The sequence below is a fragment of the Chironomus tepperi genome, unplaced genomic scaffold (assembly GCF_022539635.2).
Source record: "Chironomus tepperi strain 1889 unplaced genomic scaffold, CSIRO-AGI_Ctep_v1 contig_244, whole genome shotgun sequence".
NCBI lineage: Eukaryota > Metazoa > Arthropoda > Insecta > Diptera > Chironomidae > Chironomus > Chironomus tepperi.
In genome coordinates this window covers 2,167,973-2,188,916 of record NW_027226366.1, presented here as the reverse complement: position 1 = coordinate 2,188,916, position 20,944 = coordinate 2,167,973, and the positions used below count along the sequence as shown (strand labels likewise).

Genomic DNA, 20,944 nt, shown 5'->3' with positions numbered 1-20,944 from the left:
CGAGCTTTTCAACACTTTTGAGCTTTCAACAAAGCTGATCGTGAATTTGAATTTATTTTGACCGTTACGGAAGTTTTTTAATTGATTGTAAAAATAGATTCGTGCAATAAAACAATTCACGCATTTATTTGCGTATAGCTCAAACTTGAGATTGGAAATAAGGAAGCTATAAAAAGTCAGCTGATCGCATATTTTTGTTTACTGTATAAAATCTAATCATGAAGCTATATTATTGAAAGTTTTCATCAAAAAACGCATTTACAGTATAAAAACAGCATGCACCTTGTAAATTCCTATTAAATTAAATGTTTTTTATTCCTTAATAGCATTTATTCATGCTTCATTATTGACATAACTTTGTGCAATTAATTACTTTTCCGATCATTGTCAAGGTCATTTTTATTTACACAGCATTTCTTGCGGTGCCGTATGATTTAATGGAATTTGCATTAAAGTCGTTTGACTGGTTTTTTGAGTGGATGATCACTAAAGGCTTAACAAACCTCAAAAAAATTAAATTCTTTGTCAATTTACATACGAAAAATAGTTGATTGATTCTGATGACAAGCAATTCAAATTAATGGAACATGAAATGCCGAATGAGGTCGAATAGCTTTAAAAAAAGATGGGAAAAAATTTAATTTTATTAATTAATTGAATTTCAGGAATAATGATATATTATGTGTGTAAGGGGATCGCATCACGATTATACTATTAATTATTGTATCATGAAAATGAAATCCTTGAGTTGATGACTCACATCACACGACAATCTCATGCATATTTACAAGCGAAAATAATAAAAAAATTGATTGTAAATATGTGAACTGAAATTTAAAATAGTAAGTTAATATTGATGATAGTTGGTGTGCAGTTGCAGTAAATTAGTGAGTAGCTTAACATTCTTGACATTTTTCCTACTGTGATGAATCGGGATTGTTAATGAGATTTTTATTTTAATTTTTAGTAATTAACGTATTTTTGGAATTTGAATTTTCAACGACATTTTGAGATTTGAATTTTTAACGGCTTTTGGAAATTCAAATTAATTTTTAACATTTTCTAATTAAATTTTGAAGTGATTTTGAACTTTCAAGGACACTCAAAATTTTTAATTCTCTTACAAAACGCGTAAAACCAAAACTCATCAAAACCTTCCAAACCGACCATAAAACCCAATCATCCATAAAAGCACGCGAAAACAATACGATCAGAATTTTTAACAAGATACTTCACATCATGTAGAATTGCGGCAATAAAACTAATTTTTAAAAGATATGCAAAGTAATGAATTATTTTAATTAGCAAGTGCCACAACATCAAACATCCATGTTTCAAGTGATCCGCAGGAACCATCAAAAACCTGTTTTACATTAAACAATTAAAATCATGACACGATCAGAGCTGTAAAGTCATCTAATTGTATGCATATCCATCAATTTCATCGTTTACCTTTTCAAACACTTATTACATGATAATTAGTCATTTCTAGCTACTACGGTGTGTATTCAAATGGGTTCAAATTTGAATAATTCACGTCATTCTGATGTCTCATAGCTGAATATCTCCTTAAATCCAAATATACTCGTGAGAATTTTCTTAATCGATATATATTCTATTATTTTTGGACGGACATAAGCTGCTTGTTAGTAAATAATTTATATTTATATATTTATAGAAAATCATGCACGCAAAATGTTTTTAATTCCCATAAATCATTATTTTTCATATATCATAACTAGAGACAATTTAAAGACACGGAAAATAGCTATGGGAATATTTTTATTGAATGATTTTCGACAATATAGAATTTATTTGTCATTAGGGAAATGACCGTTGATAACAAGTTGATGAGGAGATAATAATTGAAATCAAAGTAGGCAGCTGAATCCAGCACATTTCAAAATTGTTAGAATTTTTCAAAAATTTAACGAAACTTTTTTGAAAATTGACCGTTAATAGCTGAATTCAGCTAATTCAATTGAAGCTCAACGGTCCGTGATTAAGCCAATAATTTGTAGCTTTGCTGAATGTAACTGAATTCAGCTCATTCAAAAACCAAATCCAGAACATTTCAACGAATTTTACCGATTTTTTATTTCAAAAACCGACCGTTTTCAAATTTGGATTTTTCAAATTTTACCGAACTTTTTTTGAAAATTTACCGTTTTCAGCTGAATTCAGCTTGTTTTTATGATTTTTTTTAAATTTAACAGTCAATGGGTGCTAAATAAATTAGCTAAATAAATAAATTTTGCTCAAAATTGAACATACTTGAATAGATTCTAACTTGATCAACCCTGCATAATTCAGCAAAATTCCTCAGATTCTTCCACAAAAATTCTCACATTAAAATTCAATGTTGATCATCCTCAAATCAATGACGTAAAAAGGCTACATACATAATTTAAATAGAACAATTCTTAAGCATAAATTCCTTCCCATTAAGTATCAAATTAGCCAGAAAATCAAGTCATTAACACCAAGATCAACATCCAGAAGTATTCCATTTAAATCAATTAAGGTCTATCAGTGTCCAAAAAAAATTGTCTGTGAGACAATGCTGGAAATTATACAAACAAATGACAATGGCTAATAGAAGGGTCCAAAGGAATGTAATTATAAATGACTTAATATGATTTTTTTGTCTTTTTTAAAAAAACAAACAAATTGACAGCTTCTGTTAAAGAATTTTCCCATGACTTCTTTGTAACTACAGACATAAAGTCCGATCGTCGAATTGATTCCTTGACTAACGATATAAAGCAATTAACTTAAATCTGATACAATAAATTATTCTGCTAATGAACCATAAACAATAATCTGTGCTGTATGAAGGTACAGAATGACCTAGAAATATCACGTGCACCATCCAGCAGATAAGCATTGAACCATCTTCATAATCGGTCATAAATATGCTGAAAGCATGTGTGAGCATTAAAACGTGATCTCATATGAAATTCATAAGCATGCTGTACGTATAAAAGAAACATTTATTGCATAATTATCAGCTATTGTACTTCTGTAAAGCTTTAGATATTTACCTCAAAACTCTAATTAATTAACACAATAGAGTTGAGGCATGTAAGCTAATAAAAAATTGCATTCTACACTTTAAATGATTGTTAATAAAGTATTCGCAACAGATACTTAGTTGATGGTGGGTCATTCGAGAATGATGGGTATCATATTGAGTGGGGATGGGGTAAGAGAAGGGATTGAAAGATTATGAGGGGTAAAATACTAATTTTAGGGTGGATTCGACCTTCTTGACTGTTTTAGCTTAGAGCGTATTCAGGGAAGGGGAGATTGACCCTCATTCAGGGAAAGGTTTGACCCTCATTCAGGAAGTGAGAATGACCCTTATTCAGGAAGAAGGGATTTCCATCATTCAGTAAAGAGGGTTAACTGTCATTCAGGAAGAAGGGTTAACCGTCATACAGGAAGGAGGGTTGACCATCATTCAGTGAGTGGGGATGACCCTTATCCATGTAGGGAGGATGATGGTCAACCCCTACCACATCTTTCCTCGCTCCGGTTCACTTAACTACTTAAAAAATCTTACATAACTATTTTGTGGCAATAAACTGATCCAGAAAATTCAATCTCCATCACTTACTATCAACCCCAAGCTCAGTCATATTCAATTGTTTCTGTGCCTTTTAATTTGCATTTTTTGATTCATCATCACATTGAGGTTGAGAAAATATTCGTCTATATCCAAGTAAGTTGATGATAATAAAGGTGTATGAGTGCTGATGGAATGACTTTAAGCAGTAGAAACAGATCTCCATTCTTATCAAGCATTTCAATCTTTTCGTAGAATCCATAAATTACGAATACAATTACTGATATTATTACGGATAAATCATAAGTTATATACGGACATAGGAGACATTTGGAGCTTAACATCTACAATAAAGAATAATAAACAAATGAGAGGAATCAGTTGTTATTTAATGATTAATGTGCTGTTGAAATGAATGAATTTGAGTGGAATTTAAATTTTAAGTAGCTTGAGGGGCTACAGCAGGTGTCAATAGAAATGATCGGATTAAAGAGAGATTTTTGGATCTTCATGTTACATGACTGACTAGATGAGAGTGGAACTACATATTGTAAACTCTAAATTGCTCAGCTATAAGCAATTCTAATCCAATTTTTTACGGTCATGCCCATCAATTTGATGTTTACTTCCTATTGACTAGCCCTCGAGGGATTTAATCATTTTATTATAGCTTCAAACGATTGCTACATTGTGCAATAAAACAGTGAGAAAATACAAATACACAAATATTCTAATTTTTGATGTACGTACGTCATTTTTGATCAAAAATAATGAAATGTAATTAATTGCTCATGTTGAGTCATTAGATTATGACTCATGAACAATGAGAGCAATGAATAATTTTGTTATTTTATAAGGGTTGAGAATTAAGTAATATGACTTTTATTGTGCATTGATACACTTCGGTTCATCTTCTTAGAATGGCATGTTGTAAGCAGTAGAGTCATCGATTTAGTCAATTGTTTCAAAATTCAAGAATTTGATGTCATTTAGAATAGAGCTATCCAAACTTTTGTATGGAACGGCTTACTTTGGTGGTAAGGAACTGCCTAAACCGCATACGGTGGACATGAAGCAACTCACCAAATCTCTATACAACTCAAGGTTGCTATTGAACAAGGGTTCCCAATGTCATGACTTCCCGGGTAGTTTCGGTCTCAAGTCTAAGACTTCGAGAAACCTTAATTCCAATAGCTTAATAATCTATTAATTAAGATTTATAGACGATTCAATTAAACTGCTGCATAATCCGACAAAGCTCAATAAATTTTCCCTCATTAAGCATCTTCAAAGGCAATTTCCTTTAAAGTCAATAAACAAACAAAACAATGACTTAAAGTCACCAACACCTTCACCTCAACAACAACGCAGCAAAAATATGTAAATGAATTAAAAAAAATTTCACAATGAATCGCTTACCTTTGTCAATCCAATGACGAAAAAAATTGATAATATAAAGTATGTACCCCAGACGAAGACCAAAAGTGTATTTATTAAATAACATTTTTCTAAAAAAAAGTAACACACATTAGTGATAATTGCTTATGACTATCCACATCCAATTTCACCTTGAATTATTCGCTGTTCTTTGACATCGAGATAAGTCAAATTTAGATGTCCAAATACTGCGACATAATAGATATTGGTGTCAATGTTTTGGGCAAATTGTTGTGTATTTGTGTAGCGATGATCAAACATCTTTCCATAATTTATTGCGGCATATGACAGAACAGCCCATACCATAAGTTCACAGCACATATAAATTTGTAGGATTTTTCGCGTATTTACATTTATTGTGTAATTAATAAGAGTCAGATTATGCTTCATTTTACTATACTTATATCCACTTAATGATGATCAACTGATGATAACGACGACGAGACTTTAATTTCTTACATCTTCTTACTTATTGACTCAGATGTGTCTCGTATAATCATCGACTTGTTTGTGTGTCAATCAATACAATCAAAATTACAGGTTGATATGGATTGATCGAATAAAAATGCTAGAAACGCACTTGCAGGTTGTATTGCTTGAAGGTGACTGAAAAGAATGCAAAAAGAATTGAAATAAATTTTTTGGAGCTTGTTTGTAAATATTTTTGTCATGTTTTGCATTGGACAAAAATAAACAGTCAATGTTGGGAAATTGATGAATAATATTTATGAACAGAAGCTACAATAGGTAAACTACAGGCTTGTAAGCTCGGGATTATAGTGGAAGTTCGGCTTTGTGGTTGCAGGCTGGTAAATACAGCTGTTTCAGTGTATTCTAAGCTGATATAGTAAGTTCAAAAATAGGTTATGATAATTTTCTGGCTTTTGAGTATGATAAACACATAGAAATTGAAATATACAGCCTTAGGTTCTTCATTCAACGTATACAGTCCCGAACATACCAAATTTTCCTGTCAAAATCATCGTGCACCTCCATTTTTTCTTGTTTACAAACGATACCACATTTCAAAACAATTAAAATTGATGATCAACAAAATACAGCTGTCAACTTTTGTCATTTTGCGGCAACCTGCAATGCATGACTGTCAGCTAATGTGGTAGAATCGTTGTTTGAGAACGATTTAATCTGATTTGATTCTTGGTCAGTTCTTACTTTAACTGTTTTTAAGAAAATTCTCGAGATTTCCAGAATATAATCTGCTTACTTTGATGAATTACAAGATCTTTGGATTATAAAAATAAGCTTTGTAGAAAAATCCGGAAATTTGCAAATCTTCTTTCACTTCCTTGCCATTACCAGAGCAATTGTCATTTCTGACCCTGCTTAAAACATGCTAAAATCTTATTTGACATTCAATCACTTCTCTGTCTGCACTTTTTTGTTATAAATCCATTAGGCTTTCTGTCAATGATTTGTCAAATAAAAAAAGTAATCAAATGTCCTTCTGAAATTCGCAATTTACGCATTCTCAAAAGCCTCACCCATGTTGGTTCTCATTGAAGTAAATCAATGCCTACATTTCCTAGCTACTTTGATGATTTGATACATTTTAATTGAGAATCAATCACTACATCTGATTGATGAGTTAAGATCCAGTTGTGATTGCTAATTTATTGATTATTCTCTTTTCTCTTAATTCGTCCATCCATAAACAATTTTGGCATTTAAAATTCGTTCACTTTACAGTCCAAACATTTGTCTTTGGTCATCCACGTGAAGACAATTAAGTAAAAATTTTAACATAACAAAGAAGTGCTAAAGCATCAGATAAGTCAGTCAGACTCTCCTCAACATGACTTTGAAATGATTCAATCATTTTTTGAGTGACTTGCGAGAGGATTGATATTACATAACACATTAATTTCGGATTTAATAGATGATTAATGTCATAATATTTAAATCCATACACAATGATTTGATGATTCCAGTTGAAATGCAAAGGTTTGATGTGGTTGTCCTGATTTTAGTTCACATGATTTGAGGTATTTATGCGTCATTTTGTTTGATATTGGAGATTTTGATGGATATCAGATGAATGTGATATGCTGGATGTTTTGAAATTGATGTAAAATCACAAATCAGTGTCCAAAACAATCAATAAATGTGTTTTCTGGTATCAAACATTTAAATATTGACATAAAAACTGAAATTCACACCTTTTTATGTAGGATGATCAGTAAAAGACATGTGATTACAGTGATAAACAAAAATTTCAAGGTTATCACTGAGAATTCATCTGTAAATGCATCAATGTTTGGTTTGTGATTGCATCAAAACAACTCTTTTTCTGCTAAGGAGCTACATAGCTCACTCCATAAATGTAGAACAGTAATGCAACAATGTCAACTGGATGTGAAAACAGAATATTCACAAACTTTGTGATGTGGCCAGCAATAGGAAGATTGAAAACAGCTGTTAGCTGCATATCAGCGCCCTAACGACTTTATTGCATAGCTCGGATGTCATATTAAGCCATTTAAAATCCCACTTTATCACTAAACTGCAAAAATAAATGTTTCTGTAACTAATCAAATAAGTTTATAGCTGTAAGAGATGTTGAAATAAATGCGTAAATACGAATACCAGCTGTAACTTACCAGCTTATCATAAAACACAGTAATATATTCAATTTGACAATGAAATTCTTTTATTGTGTCTGTAATATGAATTTATAATTATGCAATGCACTTTTATGTCTCCAATGTCCGCGGAATCAGAGAGAGAAAGAAACAGAAACAAATAAAAATAAAAAACTTAATCAGCAATATTGTTGTCGTCGTCGTCGCTTCTATCCATTGCGTCATATTGAAAGCGAAAGAAATGATAAAGAAGAAGACAATTTCATAGGCACGTCTGTTTGCTGGACAATATATCTCAGTTGTTGTATGCAAAAGCATTTAAGTCTTCTGTTTACTTCTCAGCATTTTCCTTTCCGTTCAGTCTTTATGTATTCATTTCTCTGAGCTCGCGCCAAAGTCAAATAAAACGACTCATTAACATACACGTACATTCCGTATGATGAGATAGTGTGATGATGTCACGGTAAATCATGCAAGGGGCTTAAGCTTGTGACTAAGTTACTTCTAAAGTTGTTATTTGGACGCTTGAAATTTTGAAGGATTTGTATGGTTTTCAAAGACAATTGTACGGTTTTATTTGGAATTTGTAGGATTTTATGTGGAATTTGTAAGATTTTTTTGGATTTGTAATGTTTTTAAGAATTTGAATGGTTTTTGAAGACTTTGTGAGGCTCTTTTAAGAGAATTGATTCAAATATTTGGAATTGTAAGGTTTTAATATAGGACTCTTCATGTTTTAGGGTTTTTGACATACTTTTTAAGGTTTTGAACTGACTACAGTATTGTAGACATCACAAACGATCAACTCCTATTGGAATATATGCTCACTTATTATACCTGCGGTTACTGCCTCACAATAGGTCATTTGCTATATTTTTTTGTGTGTTTATTCATAAACAAAACTGAACAAAACTTGAAAGAATCATTCAATTGTTTTATTTAGTTCCAGAAAATTGCTATGTATCATAAAGTTTTGCAAAACAGGCAAAGCTGATTTACATGATTATAAAAAAGTCTTTTTGATGAATGAAAAGACATTGAATAGCATGCAAAATTCGGGAGGTCTTCGCACTTAGTAATAAGAAATATTTTCCGGCGATAATCAAATCAGATATGAGAATCTTTTAGCTAGAATCATGCTTGTTAATCACCAAAAAATGTGAGTTTAAAGGTTCATGTGACAAAATTCGTCATCATCATTGATAGTAATAGTCATCATGTAAGAACAATGAAGTTGGATTGTCATTAAGAAATGTAATTGTTTAATGATTGATTTCGCTCACCTGCCTCACCTTTCTGACCGTGTATGACTACATTTAGTCGTCATGTATTAAAATGTATTTTATTATTATTATTATTATTATTATTATTTGTTTAAGCCTCTAAACTGCATATAACGGATGAAAAATTAATATTGATTTGTTTTAATGAGTTCCAGTGCCTTCATATTATCCGGGCGATGATAAAACAGACTTTTAGAACAACGATTGAATTGTGCCGAAGCAATTAGTGGCAAAGCAAGTCAGTTTTACGACTTATTTCACGCCTGGACAGAGATGAAACCAAAAACACTCTTGATTAGGGATATACCCGATATATGAGAATATTCAGCACTTGAACTAGCCAGAACAATGTCTCAGCCACCTCCTTAACTCGATAACAACTCCAATCATCACTGTACAGCACTTCCTAGCTCACAGGAATCTAAAACTAATTATTGAACTTGAAATTCGCAATAAACAGCCTTTTTCATATGCCGATGTGCTAATAGAAGCTTGTGCAAACGATACACTTGCTAATGAAACTCACATCCATTGATTTGAAAATATTTAGATGATATTCGCATGCTAATAATCGTGAGCGCATTTCAAATGATTGATGAATTGCTTTAGTATGCTAAGCAGTAAAGCATTACTGGATGTACGATTAAATGATCTTTGTTCAATATTGATTGTTGATTTATCGTTAACAAGTGGATTTTCATTGAATTTGCTATGTAGGAACTTGTACATTAGTTTCATGTAAGATTTGCTAGATGTGAAATAATGAGTTGATATTAATTAAATTGGCACATGATTTATATTTTTGGGATTTTCCGTAGTTGAGCTTGCTGATTGGAAGCTTTTAAGGCTTGTCTTGATATTTTTGCAATTTGAGGGATTTTCGTGGGAATTGAAAGGTTTTAGTGTGTGCATTTAAAGGAATTGTAGGGTTTTAATATGCGTCTAATTGTTTTTGACTAAATTAAAAAAGTTAGCACTTCTATTCATCAAAAATAACCATTTCTAATGACAATTTCACGCAATTCATAACTCGCAAGCATATCAGGTAAGCCGGCATTCAAGCAAAAATTCAATTAATATTCAAAACAGTATAAAACAAAAGAATAATGAGCAGACAAAGTGTTTTGGTACAATCAACTCTTCAAATATGGACATAACAAGGCGAAAAAACCGAGTCATACATGCGTATCAATATCAAATTTTATATTTATGTTTACATTCAGTAACTGACCACCGTTTGTCTGAAGAGTGCAAGCATGTTTGTATGTCTTAGTCTCCTCACATTAACCTTGATGGAAACATCATATAGGACGTGATATGTTTTCGAAAAAATTGTTTATTTTCTGTTTTGCTTTGGCTTTTCTCATCTTAATAATGTTTTTTTGAGGCTGACGGGACCATAACAATTAGTAAAGAGCCTGACAATCCCGAGATCAACATTATTGCGCAACAGCTATAAGTTGTAACACAATTTTCATATGAAAAGCACGATACAAGTTCAAGATTATCATGTGATGTGATTGATGTTCGCATCGCGTATGTGGAAAAAAATTCAAAATATATAAATCTTATGATATATTGTCGTTACTTTAAATATCTTATTTAAGATATAGTAATAAGAAAAAAGGCAGCCTTTAAGTGATTCTAAAATAATTTATTACGATATTTGTTTTTATTCTCATTTTGTATGAATCGTGACATTACTAAAGTCAAATAAAAAGTTATTTAATTTACAAAAACACATTCATTTATAACTTTAACATTAACATAATATTTAATAACCTTTGTTAAGTTGGTAATTTCTTGTTTGGTCGCATGCAGTACAACCTTTTTTTACGTATTTAATTAAACAGAAGATGAGAAAGTGACGACATTGTTAATTATTTTACTGTGGTTAATTTTTTTTTTTTTTAAAATAAACTTTTTATTCATTAAATTTTTAACTTAATTATGTACAAAGTTTGGATACATTTTATTTGTATTTAAATTTTTAAGGATTCTGGCTTATCGCATTCATCACTTAGTTTTTGATTTTATTTTGAAATTGTTTTGCTTTAATTTATGTTGTGGTTTATTCGGTGTTTCGCGACGCAAGACGAGTGTTGAAATTCGCTTGCAACTTTCCGACGTAGTCCTCAATAGAGGGTATTTTTGCTTCAGTATGTAGATCTGATATCCTTTCATATCTTGTTTTGTTGAGAACAATTCTCAAGAATTTGTTTTGTAGTACTTGTAGTTTTTGTAGATGTGTTTTTGCCATCCGTTCAAATGCTGGACAGCCGTATGTGAAGATGGGTCTCACGGCTAGCTTATAGATGAGAAGTTTGTTTCGAACGTCGAGATGTGAGTTCCTGCTGATGAGGGGATAAAGTAGTCTTAGTGCAGTGTGAGCTCTGTTGGTCACATATTCTACATGCTGCTTTAATGTCACTCTCTTGTCGATTATCATTCCCAGATATTTAGCTTCGGTTTCCCATTTGATGTTTTCGTTGAGGAATTTGATGTTGTCTCTTGGAAGTTGCCTGGAGTACCTATTTGTGATGAATAAGGCTTGAGTCTTCTGTTTGTTGAGATTTATTTTCCATTTGTTCATGTATTGTTGTACTTTTCTTCCAGTGTGTTGTAGATGTGTTACAATATCGGCTGAGTTTTCTGCAGAATGATACAATGCAGTATCATCTGCGAAGAGTGCGATATTGTTAGTTGTTTCTCTTACAATATCATATGTGTAGATGTTGTAGAGAGTTGGTGAAAGCACTGCTCCTTGTGGTACTCGAATTTGATTTCATTGGTTTCTGAGAACTGACCTTTAATAAAAACTGAGAAAGTTCTTTCACTTAGGAAAGATCTTACAGTTTTTATAAGTGGTAGTGGAAACCCTAATTTGATCATTTTAAACAAGAGTCCGTTATGCCAGACTCTGTCAAATGCTTTCTCCACATCTAGGAAGATCATTCCTGTTGATTTCTTCCTGCTTATGTTTTCCTTTGCTGTTTTGATTACTTTGATGAGTTGGTGAGATGTTGATCGTCCTGTGCGAAAGCCACACTGTTGAGTCGGAATGATGTTGTTATCCTCCAGATGCTCGTTTATTCTATTCAGCAATACTCTCTCCAATATTTTGCTTAGGGAACTAAGCAAGCTTATTGGCCTATAGCTGCTCACTTCGTTTGCTGGTTTGCCAGGTTTTGGGATCGGGATTACTTTAGCTTTTTTCCAAACTTTCGGAAAATAGTTAAGTTTGAGACACGTGTTGATGATGAACTTCAAATATTCGAAGCCTTTTGGTGGAAGATTTTTGAGGAGTATGTTGTTGACATCGTCTAATCCTGGTGCTTTAGGATTTTTCAGATTTCTTACAATGTATGAGATTTCCTCTACATTTGTAAGTTCTGTGCAGTCACTATTTTCTCCTTCCAATGTTTCCTTCACTGCGTTGTCTACTTCCTGGGTATGTACTGGGTTGTTGTCCTCAAGTGGATTTTCGTGAGCTTTACGAAAATAGTCACTGAGAACGCTGACTTTTTCCTTATTAGTGATGAATGTTCTATCTGCATCAATCAACGGTGGCATCGATTTTGAACCTTTCTTGCAATGCTTTGCAATCCTCCAGACTGTTTGGTTTGATGGTTGGATTTCTGAAAGCCGCTTATTCCAGTTTGTATTTTTGAGTTCCTTAATTTTGTCTTTGATGACTTTCTGTAGAATGTTTAATTCAGTTTTGAATTGATTATCTCTGCTGCGTTGCCATCTTCGTCGAAGACTTCTTTTCGTCCTGATTAAGTCTTTGATTTCTGGTGTGAGCTTTGTCGATTCAAAGTTGATCTTTCTCTTCTTCACAGTTTTGTTTCTTGAATCCATGATGAGTTCTGAGAATACTTTGATATGATGTTCTATCTCCTCTACGGTGTTGCATGGGTTTTCCAGAGTGCTGTCTTCGATGCGACGAGTTATATACGATTTGAATTTTTTCCAGTTGGCATTTCTGTAGTCATATCTGTAAACTGTGTTGTCTGTTCTGTCAACTTTGGATGTCCTGATTTGAAAATACACAGCGCAATGGTCACTCATTGCCTCTGTGCATTTTAGTTCTGTAGTGTTCAGACTGGAATTTGAGAGCATTAGGTCGATTGTTGATACAGATTTCGTCGGATCTTCTGGATAATACGTTGGTGAATCGGGGTAGTAGATCATGAACTCCCCGGACATATCCTGTAGTATTGTCCCGGCTTTGTTTGCTACGTTGCAATTCCACTCTCGATGTTTTGCATTGAAGTCTCCGCAGATGTAGTAGTTTCCTCTGATGTTTGTTATTTTGTTGATGTCATCTCTTAGATGATCGTCTATTTCCTTCCTTTGCTTCCTCCTGGAAGATAGACGGAGAGGATGTGGCAGCTTATTGATTCGTTGATGAAGACTTTTATTCCGATGCATTCTATTAGCTTTGTGTTGTAACTTGGTTGAAGCTGATGTTTTAGATTTCTTTTGACAATGATCGCAACACCACCTTTTGGTCTATCAATGCGATCAAATCGATGAATTACGTAGTCAGGATGCGAGTCTACTTTGGAGTTTGGTTTTAGGAATGTTTCCGATATGCACGCAACATCAACGTTTTGCATGCTGAGGTAGTCGAGAAATGCTAACATCTTATCTGCAAGGCTGTTAGCATTCCAGTAAATTACGTTGATTCTTTGGTGACTACAATCCATGTTGACTCATGTAGATTTTGGCAACTTTTTGGCCGATGGCTTGTTGTATCTGTTCCTCTTTTAGGTACTCTGGCTTTTTGGTGATGATTTCGATGAATGAGTTGATGAAGAACATGCATTCATCGATTGTGCCTTGGGCTGGTGAAATTTGTTCCTTTGTATTACCACTGGATGAAGGTTCAGGATCGACCTTGTTTGTTTCCAAGGTTAGTGAATTGAAGTCTAGGTCCATAATTTCTACAACCTGTGTTGAGTTCTGTTGATGATTGTTATTGGTCTTTGGCTTTGACCTGTTGTTATTTCCATTCCTTCCCCTTCTCCTATTTCTTCGGTTTTTGTTTTGATTTCCCTGATTTGAGGGTTTCTGCTGTGGATGATTATTTTGTGATTTTATGGTGACTGGTGCGGAGGTTTCAGAAGCTGGTTTTCTAGATGTTGTTGGTACCGGTTCTGGGATACTCCTAGCTGGTCTTTGTGATGTAAATTGATCAGATCCGCCTGATCGTTCACCTGCTTTTGATGTTGGTGGAGCATTCCTTTGTTGTCCAGCAGGATTTCGTGAATTCCTTTGTTGTCCAGCAGGATTTCGTGAATTCCATTGTTGTTCACCTGATGGTCTGTTTTGATTTCGGTTGTTGTCGTTCATTGATTTAGCTTTCCACTTCTCGATTATTTGTTTCCTGATGTTGCATTCTTGTGAGATTGATGTATGTTTCTTGCCGCAGAAGTGACACTTTAGTTTTTCGATTGGGACCTTGTTGGTTTCAATCGAAATGTAAGGACAGGTTTTTGAATCATGCTGTTCAGAGCATCTGAAACAGATTAGTGGTTTGTTACAACCACGTTGTCCATGACCAAACTGCAAACATTTCGAACAGAAAGAAGGTCCGTTACGCCTGTTGTTGTATTTAGCCCATTTTACTTTGAAGCCGTAGACACAGTTAACCTTTCGAAGGTTTTCCAAAATGTTACCTTCCTGTACTTTATTAAAATACAGAAGGTAGTTCTGGTCGTCGTCGTTTTCGTGTCTCCTTTGTTTCATTGTCATTTTGACAATTTTAACTGGTGATATGTTTTCCGTTTTCAACTCCTTTTCCAAGTCTACGATCTCCATCATTGGAAGTCCGTAGAGCACGAATTTCATCTGTGGTTCCTGGTTTGCATAGGTGTGAAAGTGGTGTTGTTTTTCTCTGAGGAGTTTGATGAATCTGTCGTAGTCGTCCCAACTCTCCGTTGATACAACTTTTGTTTTGAGTTTATCCTTTTTGACGTTGATCATAAAACTCCTGGGTTGGTTGTTGATCTGGTTCATCAACCTTCTGATCTCCTGTCCTCCACCACTAGTTATATGGATCGGTGGTGGTTTTGGTTTCTGCTGTGATGTTACGTTGATGTCTTTCGATGATGATGATATTTCACTTTGTTTTGGTTGTTCTGGTGCTTTGCTGTTATCTCCGCTGAAGTTGAACAATCTGTTATCGTACAGATTCGTCCTGGCATTTGAGAAGTCAAATTGTTTTTTGTTGTCATCTTTCTTTTTGCTAGCACTAGATATCTTTTTGGCTGGCGCACTGAAGATTTCAAGTTGGCTGCGACGTTTTTCTGCCCTTAATGGTTGGACGAATTGATCCATTGTTGTCTGTTTTGTTTTGAGATTTTCCATCTCAATGTCATGTTGCTTTTCGTTGTTTATATCCTCGGTGATGAGAGTTGTCACGGGTGCTGAATCTTGTTGTTGAGATTCAGGTTGTTTTTCCGAAAGTTTTTGGTTACTTTCCTCGTTGTTGAGATTTGTTGTTGTTTCTACCATTTTGCCGAACAAGTCAAAACACGTCTGAACAAGTTGAACTGAGATTCGAAACTTTAATCTCTGTTGTTGTTATCTGGAGCTTTTGAGAATTTTGAATTAATTGCGGAGCGAATTAAAAACACGTCTGTTCCCTTTGACGGACCGATGTGAACTCCTTACTGTGGTTAAAGTTGATTGAGATTTCTTATCCAAAAACCGCGTGAAAAATTCGAAAGCTTTTGTTGAAAAATGTTCAAAAGAATCGCATTCATTTATCAAAACCATACAAATTCAAATCAATGACTTCAAAAACATTTGTAAGGTTTTGAAACAATTTATCATGTTTTCATGTAATTCTAAACAATAATTATAAGAATTTGTATGGTTTTAATGATTCTGATGATGTTTTGAATGTTTTATCAAAACATTTGAATTGTTTTGAAGCAATCAGACCTTTTTCAAAAACACAATGAGTAATTAATCAGCTCTAAACAACACAGTAAAATTCAGATCAATTAAAAATAATACTTGAAAAAATTAAGACTAGGTTTTATTTAACAATTAAATAATGAATGGTAAAAACTGATAGAATTGTCTTAAATGTAGTGTGAAACAATAAAGATTTATGGCTTACAAATAGGCCTAATTTAGATTTTCTAGGTAGTCCTTACATTGATGGTCAATAAGTGGTATGAAAATCTACATTATGAATGGAATTTAATTTTTTTGAACATCGCATACAACCAACGAGCGCGTGAAATCATAAATATGTTTTATACTTTTGTTGTTGTTGGTATTTCTCGAGAATTCATTTGCAATTATTAAATGAAAAAAATTTTAGTATTTTTTGGCTTTGAAGAGATATAAAGCATGAAATTTTCTTGATTATACGTCTATGACGTAATAAAAAAGGGGGCAACAAAATTAAATTAAATACTTAATAAAGACGGCCAATAATCCAACTAGCAGAAGACTTGTTGTTTTGTATGTTGATGATGAGCTGTTATAGTACTGACCTCCTATACTTCCTAAAGAAATTGGCGTTGTTGATGAAATTCCACTACCCAATGTGTTGCTATGAATCTCATAAATTGGTCCACTTCCGCCAATATTTAGAATATTTTCTTCAGTTAATGACGGTCGTCCAGTATGTACATAAGAGATTGTACCAGTTTTTGATCTTAAAACTCTAAAATTGACTTGATCTTCACGCAATCTTCCAGCGACGAAATTATGAAGACGATTGACAACCACATAAAGATATCCATTCTCGTCAAAGCCCATACCTGTCATAAGCAGCAAAAAATAAACAATCTTGTCACATAAAACAGGAATATAAATCTTACCATCTGTCCATTGAATATGAACCTTGTCACGAGCAACAATTTGTTGATTATCATATGTAAATGGTCGATAAGAATCCCATTTGCAAATTGCATGATTAGCAAGTAATCCGAAATACAGGTATCCATTGTTATCCATTGTCATACCATCCGACTAAATATGAAAAATATACAGCACATGTGAGTCAGCGACAAAAACACAAAAAACAAGAAAATTTATTGTGAAATGTACATACCTGTGATGTTTTCAATCCATGGTCTGTTACAGCTTCGAAAACTTGACGGGGCGTTGCCTGTCTTGCAAAGTCTGGGTCGCGAAGACGAGTTGCAGGTATGGAATAAAGATGATAACTGCTTAATGGTGAATAATAGACATTTCTTTCGTAATTTTGATCAATCGAATAGCTTCCAGTAGCATCTGTATTAACATCACCAGTTGATGGATTGTAGTATGGACCGAGAGCAATGCCATCAATGTGAATTGAGAAATTTAGGCTAGTTCCGTTTACAATGAATGATAATGCTTCCCTATTAGCTCTCATTGAGGTGTTTTCACGAACTTTCCATGCTCTATTGATTCTACGACTAAATACAACAATTCCAGGGTCAGCGCCGTTATTATCCGTGATATAAGCAAAATCACCATTAGCGTCATCGACAACAATTTTGTTTAAATAATTTGTGCCTCTCGCGACAACTTCTTCAGGAAAATCATATCGCAAAACCAACGATCCATTACGTTTCAAGTCAAACAGCATAAGTTTGGGATTACAAACGAGCTGATTGTTTGCTATATTCAGATACATATATAATGAAAATGTGTAATTAACCTTTTGTACTTATTATCATTGACATTATAATTACGACGTCTATTACCTGGAAGCAATGTGTTGACACGACCGCTATCTACTGCCCATAAAATTCCTCTAGCATCAATTGCAATTCCTTGCACGAATTGAAGGGCTGAACAGTTTCCTACTTGATTCATAGCCCAACTTGGGTATGGCTCTATTTCCGGGTCTGTTTTACCGTTATTGTCTGGTGCTATAATGTAGCCCAGTGTTGCTGGTGATCCAGGCAACATTCTTGGAGTTGTCTGGTAGGAAAGAATTAATAAATTTTTAAGTACTGTGCAATTTACGTCACATTTCAATTGTTTTAATGAGTGTCGGAAAGAACTTTTTCACAGGTCTTGATTCGCAAGCAGCTCAGAAGTCAAGAAAGTTCAATGAGTCATAGAAATAATTACAGAATAGAGGATGTTTATAGCAAAAATCAGCAATGACAATGTGAAGTACACTCAAATAAATCAAGCAAAAGAGAAATAGAAGAACTACTCACCAAATACAATCTGTTTGCGTAAGGCTTAATGTCTGATATGATCACATTTTTAGGTATATATTCTCCTCTAAAAATAGCTGCTGAACGTTCTTGTTCATTGCGAAAAGCAAAATCGAGTGTTCTCCATTCGTAAACAACTCGAAATTGTCTCTCTTGGGGTGTTATATCAGGTGGTCCACGATCTCTTTGCATTTTTACGCATGTTGTTGTCACCAAAATTATAAATATCACATATTTGACTTGTTCTGACATCATTCTTGACGATTTATTGATTTTCTCTAGGGAGATGGAGATAAATTTTTGCTTTAATTGCTTTTTGCTCACTTAAATCTACTTAAATTAATTAATTTTTGTTATTTTTCGCGATTTGTCAGAAATTTAACAACATTTTTGATTGAATTTGTAAGGTTCTAAAATTTGAAATAATTTTCACCGTTATTAATTTGAATATATAATGACCGTTACAAATTTAATTAGAATTTATTTCAGAGTTCACAGTTATTTGTGCGAAATATTTGTATGTCACTCCAAAAATCACATCCAATTAGCAATTATTCGTGCCTTTCTCTTTAGTAATCCAAGCCGATCTATATGTGTAAATTAAATTAACATCAACAACAGTTCATAATTTGATCATGTGTGATCTGTTTATTGTCATAACTTATTCTTATGACTAACAATCGTCACAATATTTTACTGAACATCCATTAGCACACAATGAGTGATACACTTGATTTTTTCGGCTCGAACTTTATGTCCATAAATTATGAAATTATTTATTGTATTCATCTGCCGATTTATGAGCGTCAATTGCATTGACAAAAGGCACTTGATTTAAATTTTGTATTATTCATTCCACTCAAGTAATAAGCATGATCATGAATTGTCACTTAAACAGTTAAATCAATGTTGCATTAACGAAAATAATGACAATAAAATAAAAAAGTTCTTTATTTTCAAGGAAATTATCGGAAATAGCTGTATTTAACTGTTTTATGCGCATTTAGATATTTAACTTTTTATGGATTTTATTCATTCACTGACTTCGTCACTCACTGTGTTTATGCGTACGATAAGACGATCATTTTTTTGATTTTTCATGCACTACCTCACACACTTGAGGCTATTTGTTCATTTTTGGAGCTAGATTTAAGGCCATAACAAGTTTAACGCCTGTTTTCGTTTGCGTTGCCCTTTGATGTCTTGAATATTCTCTAATTGATTACTTATTGGATCACAATAGATTAATTTCGAACTCTTTAGTAAGGGATCTTAAGATTTGAGTAGTTGGGGGTCCTCGGTTTGAATATTTCTTTGTCGTTAGGGAATTCTTGAGATTTTTTAGGTGAAGAATTTTAAGTTTTGATTCTCGTAGGGTTAAGTTGGTCCCTCCTGAAGGGATGATTGGGTAAAATTGTGTAAAATTGTCAGAAATTTTGAGATATATTTTATAACAATTTTTATAGGAAAATACCGTTATTTCCTATAAAAAAATCAAATTCAAAATTTCCGTTAAAGAGTTAATTTGTCAATTTTTCATAAAATTGAATTTATTCAAACTGAATACCCCTATTTAATAATTAAGCAACACAGGATTTTGTCCAATTAACTACTGGAAATAAATAAATGTTCAAGTACATCTGAAGGGTCACTTAACAGTCTATACGCAGGAATTTAATTAAATTTAATCACTTATGGTATTTTTATGGTTCTTTTAAATTTTAACAATTACTCAACGGATGTTATCTTGAACCTCCTTAAAAATATGCAGGCATTGTTGAAATTTCACTTTTGTTTAAATACAAATATTTCGAAATATCATATTTTTTTTGTCATTTACATATGAGTTACGGCACTTCCAAACAAATAATTAAATTAAACAAAAACTTTCTTGTCAGTTTATTTTTTTGAAAAAATTTTAAAAATTTGCATTGAATTACAGAAATAAAAATTTTTCACATCACTTACATTTATTATCTTTTAAAAAACGCAATTAATTAAAATATTTATGTGAAAATTTTTCACCATTAAATTTTCAACGATATAACAAGCACGAAATCTCAGAAGAAACTAAGCTTTTTTCACAATGTGAGCATTTGCTTTATAGGAAATTTTGTATTAAAGCTTTGAGTTTTTCTCTTGCGAGCATGCTTTGCCTGCTGATTTCTTAACATAAATGCCGGGTGAATTTTCAATGAAATTCTTGTAACGGCTTTTTAAAATTTGAATTTTTGAACTAAAATGAGATGAAGCTTGTTATTTTTCAAACTTTGTTATTTTACAGCTTAATTACTGTATGATACGCTATTAACTTATTAACAATGCATCATTAATCAAAAATCTATCAATTAGCATGTAAACCTTTAACAATCATAACGTATTTACCAATAAAAAAGTGAAATATCGATAAAACGGTTATTTTCGCCCTTGTAAAAATTCAAAGTTTCCCACTAAAATTCAGGGGACTATCAACTCAGTGTTGATTTACCCTGTTTAAATTTGACAAAAATTTTTGAGTGATTTTTAAAAAATTAATTTAACTAAGTAAACCGTCAATTTTTTACATAAAAGTATTGCCTCGTGAATAATAAAGTATTTATTAACAAGTGACGTGTATAATTAAGTGTCTAAAAGCAATGAATCAACATAAATTAAGTATGTAAAATTTGTTTAATACCATCCACAAGAAAAAAGAAAGAAATATAGCATGCAAAAGAAGCATAAACAAACTAGAGAAAAAAACGTAAAAGGGATTCGCAAAAAAAAAAATAATTTCGTGATGATTAAATTTAGTTAAATTAATTAAAACGCATGTAAAAACATTTTTCATCGGAAATTGAATTAAACTGTTTCTCACAGCTCAATGCCAAA

At 32.8% G+C, this 20,944-nt stretch overlaps 1 protein-coding gene and 1 long non-coding RNA gene across 3 annotated transcripts; both read right to left on the bottom strand.

The window, feature by feature from the left end:
• Positions 1 to 2,975: 2,975 nt before the first annotated feature.
• LOC139091344 (uncharacterized) lies at positions 2,976 to 5,594 on the bottom strand. The gene is made up of 3 exons (XR_011544501.1): positions 5,137 to 5,594; positions 4,988 to 5,076; positions 2,976 to 3,912 (listed from the first exon to the last, which is right to left on the bottom strand). It is a non-coding gene; the product is annotated as an uncharacterized lncRNA (long non-coding RNA).
• Positions 5,595 to 15,904: 10,310 nt separating this feature from the next.
• LOC139091305 (dopaminechrome tautomerase-like) lies at positions 15,905 to 20,137 on the bottom strand. Of its 2 annotated transcripts, none has more exons than XM_070641323.1 (6): positions 20,042 to 20,137; positions 18,074 to 18,351; positions 17,609 to 17,828; positions 16,969 to 17,522; positions 16,736 to 16,886; positions 15,905 to 16,675 (listed from the first exon to the last, which is right to left on the bottom strand). In XM_070641323.1, exons 2-6 carry the CDS (start codon positions 18,326 to 18,328, stop codon positions 16,314 to 16,316), a joined length of 1,542 nt encoding a protein of 513 aa, XP_070497424.1. In that variant the 5' UTR covers positions 18,329 to 18,351; positions 20,042 to 20,137; the 3' UTR covers positions 15,905 to 16,313. The 2 variants fall into 2 exon arrangements, with proteins under 2 accessions (XP_070497424.1, XP_070497425.1); XM_070641324.1 differs by lacking the exon at positions 20,042 to 20,137 and adding an exon at positions 19,130 to 19,263.
• Positions 20,138 to 20,944: the final 807 nt, after the last annotated feature.